The sequence below is a fragment of the Balaenoptera musculus genome, chromosome 6, assembly GCF_009873245.2.
Source record: "Balaenoptera musculus isolate JJ_BM4_2016_0621 chromosome 6, mBalMus1.pri.v3, whole genome shotgun sequence".
NCBI lineage: Eukaryota > Metazoa > Chordata > Mammalia > Artiodactyla > Balaenopteridae > Balaenoptera > Balaenoptera musculus.
The window spans coordinates 51124448-51143771 of NC_045790.1; the positions used below are offsets into that span (position 1 = coordinate 51124448).

The 19324-nt window shown below is 37.4% G+C and overlaps 2 protein-coding genes across 2 annotated transcripts in view; one reads left to right on the forward strand and one right to left on the reverse strand.

The window, feature by feature from the left end:
• CCDC171 (coiled-coil domain containing 171) overlaps nucleotides 1-19324 on the reverse strand; it is a 368650-nt gene that overhangs the window by 225084 nt on the left and 124242 nt on the right. Inside the window, 4 exon segments of the mRNA XM_036856768.1 lie at nucleotides 1160-1360; nucleotides 2210-2299; nucleotides 4059-4165; nucleotides 16956-17058. Coding sequence (XP_036712663.1) covers nucleotides 1160-1360; nucleotides 2210-2299; nucleotides 4059-4165; nucleotides 16956-17058 — 501 coding nt within the window.
• Nucleotides 17754-18559, forward strand: LOC118897495 (RNA-binding protein 7-like). The gene has a single exon (XM_036856769.1). It carries the CDS (start codon nucleotides 17754-17756, stop codon nucleotides 18552-18554), a length of 801 nt encoding a protein of 266 aa, XP_036712664.1. The 3' UTR covers nucleotides 18555-18559.

The following is a 19324-nucleotide window of genomic DNA, read 5'->3' on the forward strand; positions in this document are numbered from 1 at the left end:
AAACAGAATATTCAGGCACTAAAAATCGTTCCTCTCCACATTTTGCCAAGTGATCTGGTTCTTCCTAAAGGGTAATTCACTGTGTTGCCATCATGTCCTTTTGCTTGGGCTGTGATGAACCGTGCATGATAATCATCCATTTGGCGTGAAAAGAGAATCTCAAGATCCAAAATCAATTCACACATGTTGAACTCAACCACAATGCTGTAGACATGCTGACTTTACAGTACAGTCAGGCTTCTAGTTTCCTTTACTTTAATCATTATCTGATGTGTAGAACAATTCCAGTCCCTTCATGTGGACACAATTTAAATCCCAGACTGTAAGAAGAGTGGAAAGAATGTTTCCTTTTTACTCTCTTGGCATTCATGTTCGTATTTGTTGGAGTAATGAACTCAATATGCAGGATGACTCAGATAAACTAGCTCCACACTAGCTAGACTGGCTCTACCTCCCAAGGGTAAAAGAAAATATAAGATAACAATTCTACTCACACAGGCTCATACAGTTATATAAAAGTTTGTCATAATATTTTAAGAAGCCATTAATAAATTAACACAGATAGGTAACTCTCAAGGGCATCCAAACAAACTTTTAACTTTGTGGGACTTGTATTTTTCTAAATTTTTTTTAATATCCTACAATTATAAAGAGTAAGATGACTGTCTATTAAAGTAGATATTATTCCTGTTTTGCAAATAAGGAAACAAAGATGTGGAGAGACCAAGCTATGTGGCTTGTCCCTATTCACAGTTTGTAAATAAAAGTACCTCTATCCATGTCAATTCTTTCTGATTACAAAAAAGATTCTTTCCACCATGGCAGGCTACTCAACTACTGAAATAAAAAATAATTTTGTCATTGGTAAACAGGACTGTTGAGAGCACAGCTACTTGAGATCGGATGTTCTAATAGAGAAAATTACTTGTACAAATGATAAAAGGGTTAAACTACTTTATTTCTCTCGCAAAATAGGATCATACAAGAGTAATGATGGAATGACTGATTTTGCAGCTGGCATGAACATTTCAAAATAGCTCAGAAGAATTTTTTGAATTAAATCAAATAAGAATAAAAACAGACACTTGACAGATGTAAACTTCTAAAACTGAGATAAGTGCAAGGCCTTTCCTGACAGTCATCTTGTCTCAGGTAATACCTCGGTATCCTTATGGAAAGTCTGGGAAAGCTTCTGCAGCTCACTTTCAGATTGGGCTGCTCGCGCCTTTTCTTTCTCCCAACAGTGCAGCACATTTTGTAGTTCCACTTTTAAAGTGCTTATTAGAGCCTCTCTGTCTGCACATTTAGTGCGTAAATGACTTAACTCTTTATTGACATCAGCCAATTTATCCTGAAGGTCCTGTTGGAGACACCAAATAAAGAGATTGTATGAAGATGATAACATTTAAATATAAAATGTTAATTACTTACTCCAAAAAGCTCTTTGAAAGAGCTTTCCTTTCAACTCATTATAAGAATATAACTTGGTAGCCCAAAAACTTTTAAATAACATGTAAATAACATTTTTAAAATAAATCTCTTACATTTACTATAAGAACATTTACTTCCCAATGACATTCCAAATACCAATAGAAATCTCAAATACATGACACAAAATTCTGCTGAACTATTTACTCCTTACCCTTAACAAATTCTATTCAAGTATGTCCATGACAAACGACATGAACCAACACCAAAAAAATTCCAACTCTGAACGTTGGATTAGTACAATTTTGCAAAGATGTAGTACATAAGACCAGCACAGAAAATAAAATAAACTGTTGCCCTAGACCTTAGCCAGGTGTGGTCACAGCCCACTACTAGGCATGATGTACTAAAAACAATGGCTCCACCCCAAAATGATGAAAACTGACTCCAAATACTGATGTGCTATGTAAAATATGTTGAATGTGTATCTAAGGCTGGATATCAAATCTTAAATCATTTTTTGAATCTATGGTAGTATAATTAAATCTGGGAAGTGAATTTTTCCTTTAACCAAAACAATTTCCAATCAAGTTTTATTTTTTTAATGAAAAAACATTCTTCTTACTTTGACCAACAAAAAAAATATTTTTTAATTGTATCTAAACATACTTCATAAAAAATAGGAAGATATATTTTCAGATATCTCTACTTAAAAATATTCCCTAAATAATTATATTTGTTTCTTAATAAAAAAGGAAAAAGTTATTCTAAATCACAATACCTTTATATTTTTAGTGTGAGATTCTACCTTCTGTTTGGTAGACTCAAGTTCATTAGATGCCTTTTCCTTAGCATGATTCATGTTGCTTAGCTGATGAAAGAAAATGTAAGTAAACTTTTAAAATATTTTTCAACGGTGGGTAACTCAAAAGCTAATCTTTAAATGTTTTTTATGCAATTACTTAAATACAAATTTTTTATAGTAATCCAGAGACTTAAAAAATTATTTCTTCTGGTTAACTATGTAATTTCTGTCCCAAGTTCACATGGCTAAAAAGAAAAGAAAGCATTCAAGCTTAAAATGTGGGTAATGTCATTGTGTTTTTACTAGATATCTGGATAAAGGATTTCATTCTTACTGTAAACAAATATAACTTTATTCTTAAAATCCTACTGGACCAAAATGCCAGAAGCAGTGGTATCTATACAGAAAGAAAAAAGGACAGACCAGAAGACTGTTCTTTCTACATCACGAGAATATTCACTGGTCTCTCAGTCCATATGACAATTTCAGGGTCGGTCACATGCTGCCCTACTGGGAAGGCTTGTGGCAGGTCATCAGTTGGTCCTGCTCCGCTTGTGATTTATTTTCTTTGACAGTTCATTCTTCTTTCTGTCAGACTGCTCTTTTTGCTCTCTTTGCAGCCACCCCTTGGTCTCCCCACTGCTGTCTCTGGCACTGGTTCACAACAAAGCGCATTACTAAGCCAAAGCCTGCTGAGTCGACTTTTCAACTGTGCTGAGGATCATGTGACATTCATCCTCCCAAATAACAATTCGCTGTGGGTAATATGTTCCTAGTTACCCCGCAGCTTCCAGACCTAGGCCTCAGAAGAGTTTCATAAACTACTAACAATACAGGTTGCCTTGTCTCACTGAGAAAGAGTTAGCAATGTTTGCTCTTTATAGAAATTTAATTCTTTCAGTGGTCACTTTCTTTTATGCCTTTTTAACAATTACAATTACAGAGGGCATTAAGAAGACTCACTTTTCCTTCTTTATTCACCTTAGCAAACTAAAGTAAAATATGCCTCTTCTTATGGGAAATATAAGGGTTTCAAGGCCTTTGTATTACATAAAAGAAACAGATAAACAGAGGGATAAACACTAAATTCCATGCTATGTGGCTTGTCTTTGGTTGGAACAACTGTTTGTTGCTTTGCTAACTAATTGTGTTTAATGTAGTTACTTCATATTCTCTAATTTAACAAGATGTAACTAAATAAACTCTTCAATTTTTAAAGCACAAATTCATAAAACATTTTAATACCCAAGAAAATTATCAACCCACAAGTTAAACAATACAAAAGAGAAGATAAATAAAAGCATGAGCTTTTTCAATCAGGAAACTAAAAACCTCCAAGCTACATCAAACAGATATTTGTTTTTAAAACCTTCTAACGCTTTACTCCCTTTAGAGAATGCACACTAATTTCTCTCTTTTTTATTGACTTCTACAATTTGTAGAACTCCTAAGCCAAAATATTGACAAACCCTAAATTTCCAGTACCTATTCCAAATTTCATAAAAACACATTAACATTTAAATATAACACATGTTAACTAAATGAGTTGCATAGCTCTTTTGTTAAATTAAAATAGATAAATTATAAAGACCAAGAAGTGACAGTCTTTATAACTTTGACAATAGCAGTGTGACAGAAGAGAGAGTGAGACCCGACTTTAGGCCACACTTAAAGAAAGAACAGTGACAGACAACTTGTTATTTTTTGTATCTGTGAAGCTGTCAAATCAACATTCCCAATACTTTTGACCTTTGTAACAAGCAAGTAATACGTACTGCTGCAGGCCGAAGGCTATGTGTGTGGAGCCAAACAGTGCAAGTGTTACCTCATTAGATGCATCTTCCAGCTTGTTCTGGTAATCTGTCAAGGTACGCCTCAAACTCTCAAGGACAACAGAGAAGCTGGGAGGTTTATCTTTGTCCTTGTGGATGCCTAGAGAAAAATACAGGATGAAAATATACCATTAAAGTCGCAAAGGGACAAAAGCTAAGCAGACAGTAACAGAGATATTACAATTAGATATAGCTGAAAAGACATCATGATACACCGAGTAGAATCTTATCCTCCTAAGTATACTGCTGTATAGCCCTAGTATTAATAGCTTGTCTAAACAAGTGATCAAATTAAGTCCATAATATATCAAGTCCAAATTTATGGCTACTTTGTACCTTACTATGCCCACCTTGTAGTTAGTAGTAAAGCTCTTTTTTTTTTTTCCTATTTCCAAGGTAACTGAAGTATTTGTACACACCTGTTATCCACCAATTAAATAAACAGTCTATACTAAACACTGTTTGGGGGAGTTACATACATTTACTTTGGTCCTTGTGTCTCTGATCAGTCAGGTCTATTTTTCTTAAACAATAATTTCTTAACCCAAGAGCACATAATTTTCTGTTATGCTTGGAAATAATGTTCTTCAATCCTTAAAATTCTCAAGTTACAATTTGAAATAAATAATAAAAATACTATTATCTACATAGGCCACATCATGTTTCAATTAAAACCCTTAAAACTGACACTCATTGTAAAAATATGAGTATTTCCATATTATGCCCTCAAACCATTTTAATTCAGGTAGGCCATAAGTTAGTTGAGCTAATCAAGATCACATGGTCAAATGTAGTTTAATTTTTTTTAAAGATTTATTTATTATTTATTTATTTATTTTATTCATTTTTGGCTGCATCGGGTCTTAGTTGCAGCACGCAGGATATTTGTTAAGGCACGCGGGCTCTTCGTTGTGGTGCATGGGCTTCTCTCTAGTTGTGGCGTGTGGGTTTTCTCTTCTCTAGTTGTGGCGCACAGGCTCCAGGGCACGTGGGCTCTGTAGTTTGCAGCACTGGGCTCTAGTCGAGGCGTGCAAGCTCAGTAGTTGTGCACATGGGCTTAGTTGCCCCTCAGCATGTGGGATCTTAGTTCCCTGACCAGGGATCGAACCCCGGTCCCCTGCACTGTAAAGCAGACTCTTTACCACTGGACCACCAGGGAAGTCCCTCAAATGTAGTTTAAAATAGTAATCCAAAATAATCAAAAGTTTAGTTTCAAAAACCACTTTGAACTGATTGCTTATTGTACTACTCATTAACTGTTAAAAATTAAATAGCAAATTTTAAAACATACTTACTAAAATTACTTTTATTTGCCTATATTTTCTCCCTATCATATTTTACAATCTGAATATTAATATCGATAAGAAGCATTCACAATACCTTTTTTATTATTCATTGATTCATTCGTTCAACTAATTTAATGCATTCCTACTATGTATTAATCCTAGGCATTAGGCACATGGAGGTAGATGAGAATGGTGTAATCTCTGTTCTCATAGAATTTACAGTCTAAAAAGAGGAGGTAAGATTGTAAACAAATAATTACATAAGATCATTCATCCATTCTTCAAGTATTCAGTTGCTGGAACTTTGGGGAGAGGAGGGACAAAGGCAGTAATACAGGAAAGAAAGAATGAATAAAGGGGAAAAAAATGTTTGGTTAATAACAGAACAACTTTATTCATATCAGAGTATTAGTGATAATTATTATTTTAATTTTGGACAAAATGTTATTAATAAACTTATTACATTCACCAAAGTATAATTTAAACACTATCTGAAGTATGGGTACACCTTAGATTTTCTTAAACAGGAGAATAATAATTAACTTAAAAACCAAAAGTAATATGGAAACAACATATATCCCAGCTGGGGGTGGGGGGGGGGGGCAGGAAAGACAGTGCTCTCAGCCGTGAAAATGAAGGAGACAGTACTCTTTGTAATGACTGTGAGTTGGAAAGACAACTCATTAAAATTTTTATTAAAGGTCTTACCAAATATATTTTTTAAAAATTGCTCTCTTGCACAAGATAAAAAAAGTGTAATGTATAATTCTTTTCTTCTGCTACTACACAAGTAGGTCATGAATGAACCATTCGAGGACACCCAGGAAATCTTAGCTTATACAATAAGGGAGAAAACTTGCTCTTAGAAATCCAGAAGAATAAAATCATCATAACATGGGTGTTGAGGAATAAGGAGACAAAATGCCCTCTCCTTACTGACTCATGCACATCTTATATTCTACACAAAAAAGTTTCTTTTCCTGAAAATGCTTTTACAATAAAGTTCAGCTGAAGTACAAAGTATGCCTTATGTCCCACCCACATTCATTATAAAAAGAAATACTTACTGGTCCCTTAACATGAAGAAAATATTTACAAATAAAAAGAAAGGGTCGCTCAGGACCCAGGAGCTTACTGACTAAAATTTTATTTAACCTAATAATATCCTAATCACTGCACTATTGCCCGCAAAACAATAAACTATTAAAGCTATACTATCAGTGGATGGTCTAAAACCACACAGTAAAGATTAAAAAATTAAATAAAATAAAATTTTAACAGTAGTCATAAATAGCTTTTCAAAGGTTAAAGTCCAAATGAAGAACAGAATGTGTCAGGATGTGTCATTTATACTTCAATTACGCCAACTCAAAAATCTTCTGAGTTTCTCTGTCCCTGTCCCTATACACGTGTGTCTCTATACATGGGTGCCAGCCTATACTTTCACATCACTGCTGCCTGTCTCAGTCTCTTTCTCACTTTTAAGTACGTTTCAACAAGATATACCTTGGCAAATCTTTTCTTTGAATTAGTAGCCCACAGGAGGGAGTGAGGAAGAAGAACAGGTCCCAAACCTTCTATTTAAATGTTCCCTTTTGGACAATCTAAAAAACTAAATATTTTTAAATGACTCAAATAAACCACTGTTTTTCAAGATGGTGTTATCACCTCAGTAACCCACAGTTCCACAGGAGAAACAGTAGGTTGTGATGAATGAGGTGAGTCTATTTCCTCCACCTTGTCAACCATTCTCTTATCTACTTCAGTATCCTGCAAGACCTCAATTATTAAGAAATAATGGACAGAGACTATAAAACAAAAGACTGAGCTTTTTTTAAAAAAAAGATATCTGTTGTAGAACATGAGTAGTCACGTTCATCCTCAGAAAAAATCGGGAAAAAAGAAAAGAAAACCCTGTTGTTTAATGCTGATTTTTAATCATGTAATAAAACACAGAAAATGACATTCAAATGGGTTTTTCACCTGAGAAAATCTAAATATTTAATACATTGATGACTAAGAAAATTCTTTTTTCATTCTAAAAGCACTGAATATAACATTTTGTTGGCAGTTATACTTTTCAAACTCAGACTACATTCCATATATTAACTTGTCTTATTCACTGAGATCATAAACAAACATCTCCATTATCTTGCAAACACTGGTACCCATTCTAGAGTTTTTAAGGAAAATGACTCATAACTTCTCTAACATATGGACAGTATTTATCATGTAAATTCTGCTCACCCACCTACTCTGTCCCCAGAAAGAGTCCAAAAAACACTTCCTTTACCAAGGTTTGAGAAATGTATTGGTGGGGGGAGCCTCAGTATCGTTGATGAGCTCTGTATGGCTTGGTAGTAAGCATCTAGGCCAGGTAGCTGGAAAGCCATGGATAACAGTGGGAAATGGTGCCGCAAAGCTGGGTTCCCTGAATTCAGTGGGGATGCTGGAATCTCAAGTGACACAGGCCAAGTGGTAGCACTTAATTTTCAGAGACAAAATGTACATGGTTACCATAATGGGCAGTGGATTCAAAGCAATAAACAAAATGGTTTTACCCACAGAGACCGCTGGCTTTGGCTAACTGATCATGGTGTTCCTAGGACTAAAATAGGCACTCTACTTGAATGTTACCCGATCTGTATAAGTAGAAAAGCTCTGGGTCTAATTACCAGAACTAGGAGTTAAATCAACACAAAAGACAGTCTTGGCCCTCAACCAATTCTCAGTCTTGAGCTAGTTCACAGACCCAGTGTCCCTAGAATAAAGAGGATGGATCCTCTTTAGGAATCCTAACATACTGCCAAAAGCTTATACTGTAAATCTTTCTCCTAGCCTTCCTCAAAGAAACATACAACCATTTACCCAGGTGACCATGTACTGAAGAAGGGGAGTTTCTCACACATACCATGGATAACTGGACACTGGATCGGAACTGACACTGATTTCTGGAGACCTAATGTGCTATTGTGGTTCACTAGTTAGGTAGGAGTTTACAGAGGTCAGTTTCGGCTAAGGTCTATCTCCACTGGGCCCAGTAGGTACCTGAACCCACATAGTTATTCCCCCAGTTTGGAATGCATTGTTATAAAAGACAAATGCAGAAACTGGCACAATGCCCATAGCAGTTACCTGACCCATGGAGTGAGGGATTTACAGAGGAAAACAAAACAGAAAAAAAGCAATTGGAAGTCACCAAAACTTTTACCTACCAAAATAGTAAATCAAAAATAATGCTACATTCCTGGAGAGACTGAAGAGATTAGCCCCTCTGTTAAAGAGTATAAAGGGGTGGAGATTCCAACCACATCAGCATTCAACTCATCTATCCGGCTAGTGCAGCATACAGATGGGTCTTAAGGAATGATAGTGAATTACTGTAAGCATGATCACATGTGACTCCAACTGCAGCTGCAGTTAAAGATGTAGTTTCATTGTTGGAGCAAATCGATACATTTCCTGGCAGTTGGAAGGAAGCTATTTCTTCTATCCTTTTAGTAAAAATCACCAGAACAGTTAGTTTCTGCTTGCAGGGCCAGCAATCTACCTTCATGGCCCTACCTCAGAGCTATATCAACTCTAGCATAATCCAGTCTGTAGAAATTCTGATCAACTCTTCATTCTGGAAGACATCCCGTATTCCACTTAGTTCTCTACCAAGTTGATGATATCATCCTGACTGCTTGAGTTTAAGCAGGCCAAGTTTGGCAGATCCTTACAGGTGAATGATAGTGTAAACTTTTAGGATTTTGGAACAAAGGAAGCCATCCTCTACAGATAACTATTCTCTTGAAAATCAGCTTTCAACTGGCTACTAGTCCTTAGCAGATACTGCATTCATGCCCACCAATTTAGCACATGACCTGTGTTGCCCATCATAAAATGTCTGATCCACCAGCCCATGAACTTGGGCATGCATGATATCACTCTATTATCAAGTGAAAGTGGTATATACAAAACTGGATTCAAACAAGTCCTGAAGGTACAAGTAAGTTGCATGAATAAGTAATACAGATTCCCATGGGCCTTATTCTTGTTACATTGCTTCTTCCCTCTTAACCTACACCCTGGACCCATGGGAAAGTTCCCTATAACCAGTTGACTAATGGGGGGAAGGGGGTGGAATGGGCTTGTTATACAGATGTTTCTGTATGATGTGCTGATACTACTCAAAAGTAGACAGTTGTGGCATGACAGCCCTACTCAAGGGTGGCCTTGAAGGACGGTGGTGAAGCAAAAATCCTCCCAGTATGCAGTAATGGACCCAACCATCATTTTGTCTGGAATGAGAGATGACCAAAGGTACAAATATACACTAATTTGGAGGTAGTAGCTAACAGTTTGGCTAATGGTCAGGGACTCGAAAAGAACATTATTGGAAAACTGGTAACAAGGTGGTCTGGGCAAAAGTGTGTGGACAGACCTCTCCAGATGGTCACTGTGCCCAGATCAACTTAAGTAGAGGAGGATCTTAACAATCAGGAGGACAAGATGAAGTATTCTGTGGATGTCAGCTAGCATATTTTCCCAGCCACCTTTGTCCTTGCTCATCTTTGTTGCTCCTACAACACAGGAGTCATGGCAGCAAGAATAGAGGTAATGCATGGGCTCAGCAACATGGACTTCCATTCACCAAGGCTGATAGGATTACAACTCCTGTTAAGTGCCAAATCCACCAATAGCAAAGACAAACACTGAATCCATGGCAAGTTGATTATACTAAGTCATTTCCATCATGGAATAATCAATGCTCATTCTTACTAAGGTAGACACTCTAGAAAGACATTTTCCTTCCCTGACCATAATACTTCTGCTGAAATTGTCATGCATGAATTTACAAAATGTCTTATTCACCATTATGTATTCCACATAGCATTGCTTCTGACCAAGGAACTCATTTCATAGCAAATGAAGTATGGAAATTGGCTCATTTTCATAGAATTCACTGGTCTTACTATGTCTCCCAACACTCTGAAGTAGCTGGCATACAAAATAGTATAATGGCCTTTTGAAGATTCATAGCACTGGCTGGATGGCAACATTTTGTGGGACAAGGGTAATATCCTCCAAGATACAGTTTGTGCTCTGAGTCAGCAATCAATATATGGTATGTTTCTCCCATAGCCAGGAATCACAGGTCCAGGAATCAAATGTTGGAAATGGGAGTGGCTTATATTACACCTAATGATCCACCAGTGAAATGTCTGCTTCCCATCCCAGGAATTGTGGGCTCTATTGGTCTAAGTCTTAATTCCCAAGGAAGAAATGCTTCCACCATGGGACACAGCAATGGTTCCATTAAAAATGGAAGCTGACACTGTCACCTGGTCATTTCTGGGCTCTTCATGCCAGGAAACCAAAGAGCAAAGAAGGTTCTTCTATACCAAGACAATTGGTCTTGCTTACCAAGGGAAAATTGGTGGTAAGAAAGAGTATATCTAGAATACAGGACATCCCACAGGACTCTCACTTGAGTATACTCAAGTTCTGTGATAAAAGTTGATGGACAAACAATCCCACTTCTGGGTGTATATCCAAAAGAACTGAAAGCAGGGTGTAGAAGAGATATTTGTATATCCATGTTCACAGAAGCACTATTCACTATAGCCAAGAGGTGGAAGCAACCCAAAGGTCCATCAACAGATGAATGAATAAACAAAATGTGATAAATACGTACAATGGAGTATTATTTGCCTTAAAAAGGAAGGAATTCCTGTCATATGCCATGTCATGGATTAACCTTGAGGACATTATGCTAAGTAAAATAAGCCAATCACAAAAAGATAATATATGATTCCATTATATGAGGTACCTAAAGTAGTCAAATTCATAGAAACAGAAAGTAGAATGGTGGTTATGAGGGGTTTGCAGGAGGGAGAAAAAGGGGTGGTTAATTTTATGTGTAAGCTTGACTGGGCTAGGGGCCCAGATATTCAGTTAAACATTATTTCTGGGTGTGTCTATGAGGCTATTTCTTGATGAGGCTGACATTTGAATCAGTAGACTGAGTAAAGCAGACTGCCCTCCCCAACGTGGGTGGGCCTCATCTAACTCACTGAAGGCCCAAATAGAACAAAAGGCTAAGTAAGAAAGGATTCTTTCTCTCTGCCTGACTATCTTCAATTGGGACATCAGTCTTCTCCTGCCTTTGGACTCAGCCTCAGACTGGAACTTACACCAGGGTCTCCTGTTTCTCAGGCCTTCGGAGTCAGACTGCCTCTCCTGGGACTCCTGATTTCTCAGCCACCTTAATTGTGTGATTAGTTAATGATCTCATTAGAAATGCTGAGCCCTCTTAGTGCAGTCACTTCTTTGGATTTCACAAACCAAAGCTATAAGCATGATGAATTAGGACACATTTGGTTTGTAAACCTCAGTGAATTGGGAGGTGAGGGAAGCAAGAGAGAAGAAACTGGCAAGTGACACCAAAGGAGGCCTGTGTGCTGCAGGCATCCTCAACTTCTCAGTAAACCATGAACCTCTAATTAAAAGGTACCAGCCACAGGGTTCACAAGGACAATTAAAATTCTCAAGAAGATACTAGATCTAGGCAATAATCCTTTACTAAGGATAGAAAGGAGGAGCGAGGAGAGGAAAAGTACCATTTGTTGTCCTGATTTTCCTAAGAACAGTCCCTGAAACTGCCCAATTCCTGGGTGATATGCACATACCTAAAGGCATCAAATGCTGTTGCTATTATTTCCTAGGGTGCTTCAGCCTCTCCAGTAGAAAGAAAAAGAATACATCTGGAGTATTACAAATGATTTCCTCAAGGAAGGAAAGGTTGAAGAGGGTTGGAGGGGCTCTGCCTCAGTCGACACAAAAGTCAAGCACCCTAAGGAGGATCCAAGATTGAGTCAGAAGAAAAACTTTCTTTCATGAATCTAATGAAGGAAAAGTCACATTCTATATGTTTGCTAACATCCTCAGGCAGAGGTAAAACTATAGTAGAAGAAACACTTGAGGCAGAAAGACTACATGGGTTCAAAGTGGGAAAGGATTTCTCCCCATACACACTCTAAGAATTTCCATCAAAAGAAATATGAGCAGCTGTAGTGTGTCAGTTTTAGTGGAAAGTAGAATGCAGAAATAGGAAATAAATGTCCCTAGTTGAGTAAATTGAGGCTACCTTGTCTAATAAAAGTAGGCAATCAAGGTGACATTTCTATAACCCATGAAAGACTGTACATCTTTTCCAATGAAGATGGAAAGTCAATCTTCCTGGTGACTCCTTATGGATTACTACCCAAAGGGCTGCTAAAATTTTGAAAGAGATTCCATGACTGCCTTTACAACCTCAAAAACTATAATTTAAAATAGAACTTCAACCTATCAATTCATTCATGCTTTTTCATTCATTCATATTCAATAAATACTCGAGTGCCTCCTTTGTGCCAAGTACTATTCTACCTGCTTAAAATCCTTTAGTAAATAAAAGAGACAAAGATCCTTGCCCTCATGGAGCTTGGATATTGTGATGGTTAATTTTATGTGCCAACTTGACTGGGCTAAAGATATGCCCAGATAGCTAGTAAAACATTATTTCTGGGTGTGTCTGTGAGAGTTTCTGGAACAGATTAGCATTTGAATCAGTAGACTAAGTAAAGAAGATCTGCCCTCACCAATGTGGGAGGGTGATATCCAATCCACTGGCCTCCCTTATCCACCTCCTACTCCTATCCCCTCCTCCTCCCACCCCAACAGAACAAAAAGGCAGAAGGGAAAATTCTCTTTTTTTTTAAGCTGGGATTTTCATCTTCTCCAGCCCTCAGACATCCTGCTCCTGGTTCTTGAGCCTTTAGATTCTAGAACTTAGGCCAGTGGCCCCCAGTTTCTTAGGCTTTTGGACTCAGACTGAATTACATCACTGGCTTTCCTGGTTCTTCAGCTTGCAGAGGACAGATCACGAGATTTCTTAGCCTCCATAACCGTGTGCATCAACTCCTATAATGTATCTCCTCTTGTGTGTATCTATATATATCTTATTGGTTCTGTTTCTCTGGAGAACCCTGACAACGCAGATATAATAATAAATGCACCACATAGTCTGTTAGAAATGTTGGACACCAATAAGTGCCATGGGATAAAACGTAGAGCAGAAAAGGGAGAGAGAGGTAGGGAGGCAAGCAGCATGGGACTGGGTGGTGGGTAAGCTTCAAGGAGAAGGTGAGATTTGAGCATAGATTCAAGGAAGATAAGAAAGAGAGCTATGCTGATATATCTAGGTGAGGAACTTTTCAGGTAAAAGCAATGGTCAACACAAAGGCCCCCAAGGCAGGATCTTGCTTGGTATGGTCAAGAAACAGCCAGAGGACAGAGTGGCCCAAACAGGGAGAGGGATGGGGAGAGTAGTAGGAGGTGAGGACAAAGAAGTGATAAATATAGGGGTAGACCATGTAGGGTCTTGCAAGTCATTGCCCGCACTTCAGTTTCTACTCTTAGCAAAGTGCAGAGCCCAGCAAGCTTTACAGGAAAGGAATGACATGCTCTAATTTAGGTTTCCTAATGCTCATTCTGATGGCTTTAGAGAAAGAGACCAAAGGGGAACAAGGTGGAAGCAGAAGAGGGGGAGGAGGTGTTGGAGGCACTAGGAAACAAGGTGTAAACTGTCACACTGATTTCTGGTGTAAAGATCAAGTTAAATCCTCTAAGTAAATAAATTCCTGAATGTCTTAGACTAACTGAAACTTCGCCTTATCTGCTACATGAAGATAAACTGATGAGTTACTCTTGCTTCAGAAAGATCTCTTCATGTAGAAGACCACAAAATCTGAAGAAGACAGGAAATAGAACACCTGGCAACTGCTGTCAACTCTGGACTAAAATTCATTCAGAAAATTAGCTTTCATTCCTACCATCTTAAAGAGCAAGTCAAAGAAAAAAAAGAAAAATTTGTAACCATCCCTCTAAATTTCTACCATGGATTATTTTTCCTGAAATGGAGGGGAGCGGGGGCGGTAGGTAGAGTATATATTGAACTGAAAGGTATGAAGAGGTAATAAAAGGGGGTAAGGTACTATGGCCTACTTGCCATAACTACAAAACAGAGGATCTCTCTGGAAAACCCTTTCCAAGGTAACAAAATTAATTTTGTAACAAATTCTAAAGCTGTGCTACCATCACATAGTAAGAATATTTCTATTTGAAATAGATTTTTTCTTAAAGACATATATACTATGAGATATATACATGTTTATATAAACAATCTCTCACACACACACACACCCTTGAATTATCCTAAGATAAGTTTTTTAATTACTTCATTTCAGGGGAACAAATTATTTGGTCATCTTTGTGTAGTTGAAGCCAGGTCTGATGCAGTAAGGCAATCTCAATTGTTCAGGCGCTTCCATAACATGTTGAGCAATAAGGTTTATTAACTATATCCCTCTTTGTTGAGTAACAAAAACCCAACCTGAGGTGGTATGAGCAGAAAGGGAGTCCATTATAGTTATACAGGGCTATTTCATGGAAGCCAAGAGCAAAAATAAAATCAAGTCTGAAGCAGGTATGTGAATGAGTCAGGGTATCAGCAGGAAGAAATGGCATACTCAGAAGAGTTCACTGGAAGAAAATTTAATGAAGATATTTACAGAAATGTGAACAGGTTAAGAGAACCAAAAAGATATGATGAGGCACCAAGAACCAGCAAGACTGGAAAACCAGTACCATGGCTTAGGGGGGTCAACTGGAAGGAACGTTGTTACTATAGTCCAACACAAGCCACAGCTGTGCAAGGGGACCCAACTTGACAGAAGCTGTAGCTGCCAAAAATGAAACCACCGCCAGGAATGCACTGGAGCAGAGGGAGCAGGGGAAATAAACACCCTGACTTTCTTTGCTTTCCTTTCTTCCTCCACCCTCTTAATCTCCTGCTGGTGCACCCACTGTCCAATTCCAACCCCAAAGCCAGAGGGCAAAGGAGCCCAGATCATGCAGTCCACAGAGGTCAGCCTCTACAAGGCAAAACAGAGACCATAGGAGAATGATTCTAGGGCAAGTAAAAAGTGAATAACCAGCACAATATGGAAACAAAGACCACTATAACAGTACAAAAATCACGAATTCAGCACACAGTCCCTTTCCCAGGAACACTTTCTCTGTAATATATAGGGTGTGCATATATATATGGGAAACTAGGACATTCAAAAAGGATTGTTACTAGGACTTCCCTGGCAGTCCAATGGTTAAGACTCTCCACTTCCACTGCAGACAATTCTTTTTCTATAGGTTTAGTAATAACTTATGAGTTGCTTTATTATCAACTAATTTTAAACCTCAAAGGAGACACGACCTCATTATTCTTAGCTTTTCTAATTCAACTCTGAATATTGAAGCATTAAGATATGCTATGATAATAATTTAACAACTTTTAAAGATCCTAAAACCATTAAACAATGATACATCTCAATAATAAAACAGTACCACTGCAAAAGAAAATTTTATACCCCAAAGCTTTAGCAAATACAATTAAAAAGTGGATATCTATATTTTTATGTCACTTGTATACACCTTGATTTTTCCACAGTAACAAACCATGAAAACACTAATGCTTTTAGAAAAAGTTTAAATAAAAACAAAGTTAAAAATAGATAATAGCAAATCACACTAAATTTCTAATGGTTCACCAACAGAAATCTGCAGATCCATAATGTGAAAATAGGTCTTGTTCATATCTTTCTGCTTTTTTGAGGACAACAAACTTTTTGAACTTAAGTGTTTCCTAAAGAACTCATTTGCCAAATATCTGTTTGATTCCTTTAGAAAAACAGAGTCTTCAAGCTATTTTAAGGTGTAAGGAATTTAATTTTATATGCTTTTTTGAAAAATATAACTGAGTTAGAAAGCAACTAAATAATTTGAGGCTGACAGTATGGCAAAAGAAAACAGGTAGAAAAGTGAAAGTATTTATGTCAAAGCTACTATAGCACACGTAATGGCATACACACAAAAAAATTAAGGAAGTAGAAATCATGGAATGGATGGAACTCATTAGCCAACTAATGCTTTTGCTAGTTCCCAAAATATGCCTACCCAATATATAATCTTTATAGTTCTTTATCATAGTAAGTGGGCTAATACTAAAACCAAAACATTTTACCTAAGCACTTTTATCTGGAGAGTATGTATACGGTAGTAGGAAATCAAGGAGAAAACCAGCCTAGAAAGCAATAGTGTAGAATATGCACTGTGTTACAGCCTGTGTCCTACATAACCTTTTGAATGCATGACCTTTAAGTTGCTGAAGGTTGCCTCAGAATTTGGCTCGGTTTGATGGAAACATCTGTTCCCCTTGCAGGTATACTGTAAGGACTTTTTTCTCAGTTGGATTCAGAACACAGCAAGTGAGCCCTTGTCTGTCCAATCATACAGACACCAACACTTGTAAATCAAGTTCTGGGAGGACAACAGCAGGTCCACAGTCCGTCACCCTTTCTTAGCCAGCTAGGCCAACTGACTGCTGTGAGAACTGCTCTTATCATGTCATCAAATCAAAACATGTTGAGATGAGGGACTATAAGAGGCATCTGCAGAATTCCCAAAATGCAGTGACTTTAGAACATTGACAGATGCATCTGTCATTTTATACCTTCAACTAACCTGATGTCCACTGGCCAGACACAGAAAAGCTGTCCAAGATTGATTCCAACTCTTTCACGTTATTTTCACATGTCTCTACCAGAAAAGCCTGGTGCTTCTTAGCCTTTTAATTAAGAAAAAAATTACACATAATAAGGTCACGTATTATAAGAGTTGCAGATTTTTTATGTGAACACATATAGCACAATTAAGTATAAACGAGCTAATAATTACTCCATTCAAATCTATTATTAATAAACTTCTTTCTGTCGTAATCATACCTTTTACTTGGCTTAATGCAACACTGTGTAAGGTCTCAATAACAATTTACTGAGGTCTTAGTGCCTGGCACTATTCTCAGTATTTTAACATAACAATTCTTTTTATCCTCACAACAAATCTATGAGGTAAGGGCTATCATTATCCCAATTTTACAGATAAGGAAACAGAGACACAGAGAAATTAAGGAAAACTTTAAAAGATCACGCTTGCAGTCATGTAGCAAATTGCCAGATGGTGGTCAAAAGTGAATGCAGTATGACCAGTTAGAAGGAACTGGAGCAGTTTACTCAAGAGGTGATGGTAGCTTAGATTAGGGTCTTAGCAGAGCAAAAGGGGTGTGGGGTGTATGCACTGAAGGATGTTGGGGGGGTGTATACTTAGAAGGTGGAATGGCCAACCTTGGTAACACTGCACTGGGTTAGATGACATTGACTAGATTGGATTGGATTGGACTGGATTAGATGAGATTGGAAAAGTGCTCAGATAAAATGAGGAGTCAAGACCGATCCCACTTTTTCGGGAGGGGGCGATGCTGAGATGGAGGCGGTAGCAGCTGAAGCGGATCGTACTCTCTTTGTGGGCAACTTTGAAACGAAAGTGACAGAGGAGCTGCTTTTCGAGCTTTTCCACCAGGCTGGGCCAGTAATAAAAGTGAAAATTCCAAAAGATAAGGATGGTAAACCAAAGCAGTTTGCATTTGTGAATTTCAAACATGAAGTATCTGTTCCTTATGCCATAAATCTGCTTAACAGAATCAAACTTTATGGAAGGCCCATCAAAATTCAGTTTAGATCAGGAAGTAGCCGTGCCTCACAGGAGGTCAGTCTGTCATATCCCCAGCATCATGTTGGAAGTTCAAGCCCTACTTCCACATCTCCTAGCAGGTATGAAAGGACAGTGGATAACATGACTCCATCAGCACCGATAATTCAAAGATCTTTTTCTTCTTCAGAAAATTTTCAGAGACAAGCAGTGATGAACAGTGTTTTGAGAAAGATGTCATATGGAGGGAAATTTGGTTCTCCACATCTGGATCAACCAGGATTTTCCCCATCAGTTCAGTCACATAATCATACTTTTAACCAGTCTTCAACCTCCCAGTGGTGCCAAGATACACCATTATCACGGCAAAAAGTCAGACAGAATTCTCATCCCTACATAGTGGATAGACATTATAGCCGTGAACAGCTTTACACTGATCACGGGTCTGACCATCATTACAGAGGAAACAGAGATGATTTCTTCTATGAAGAGAGAAATCACGATGGCTGGAGCCATGACTATGATAACAGAAGAGACAGTGGTAGAGATGGAAAATGGTGCTCATCTCGACACTAACAAGTGTTAAAAGGATGTTTTCATAGGGTCTTTCTAGGCCCTTTTTCTTAAGTTGTTTCTGGGAATGTTTTCTTAAAAAAACTCTATAGAGCAGCTTTACAAGTTGCCATATTTCTTTAAAAAATTTTTTAAACCTAACTGCAGTCCAATACAGAAATGAGAAGAATTGTGGTTCTAGTTTTATTACATTAATAACCTTTCACCTCAGGGTTTTAAGAAGAGGAAAGGGTTTTATGCAAAAGAAAGTGCCACAATTCCTAACCATTTTAGACAATTGAGGAACGGATGTATTATATCAATTAGTTGTATTATGAAGCAAATATTTTAATTATCTGTTATCTTTTTGTATTGCAAGAAGTTTCTTGTTAGGGAATCAGATTTTTGGTATATATAATGGAAAACATTCAAGTTGACAGCCTGAAATGACTCAGTATTTTGTTAATAAATGAGAAAATATAAATTCAGTGATTCATTTTACTAACATTTGAGAAAACCTTTTGGTCAAGTTTGGGAATAAATCATATTATTTAACTTCTTAGAGAACTTAAGTGCAAGTTCTGTGACATGATCTTGAGTTTGATCATAAGTGAGCATACAGGTATACATCTACACTTGCTATTTCATTATAAAATTTTAGAATTTGCTCATTAAATCATGTTCGATATATGACTGAAGTCACTCAGGAAGTTAAATATCTCTAAATGTATTTTTTTACAGTAAAAATACAGTGTTAATGTAAATCTTTTTATGGAAAAACAAAAATGTAAATG

Excerpts from the sequence above, each read along its gene's own strand:
- LOC118897495 (XM_036856769.1), top strand. The coding sequence starts at position 17,754 with ATGGAGGCGGTAGCAGCTGAAGCGGATCGTACTCTCTTTGTGGGCAAC.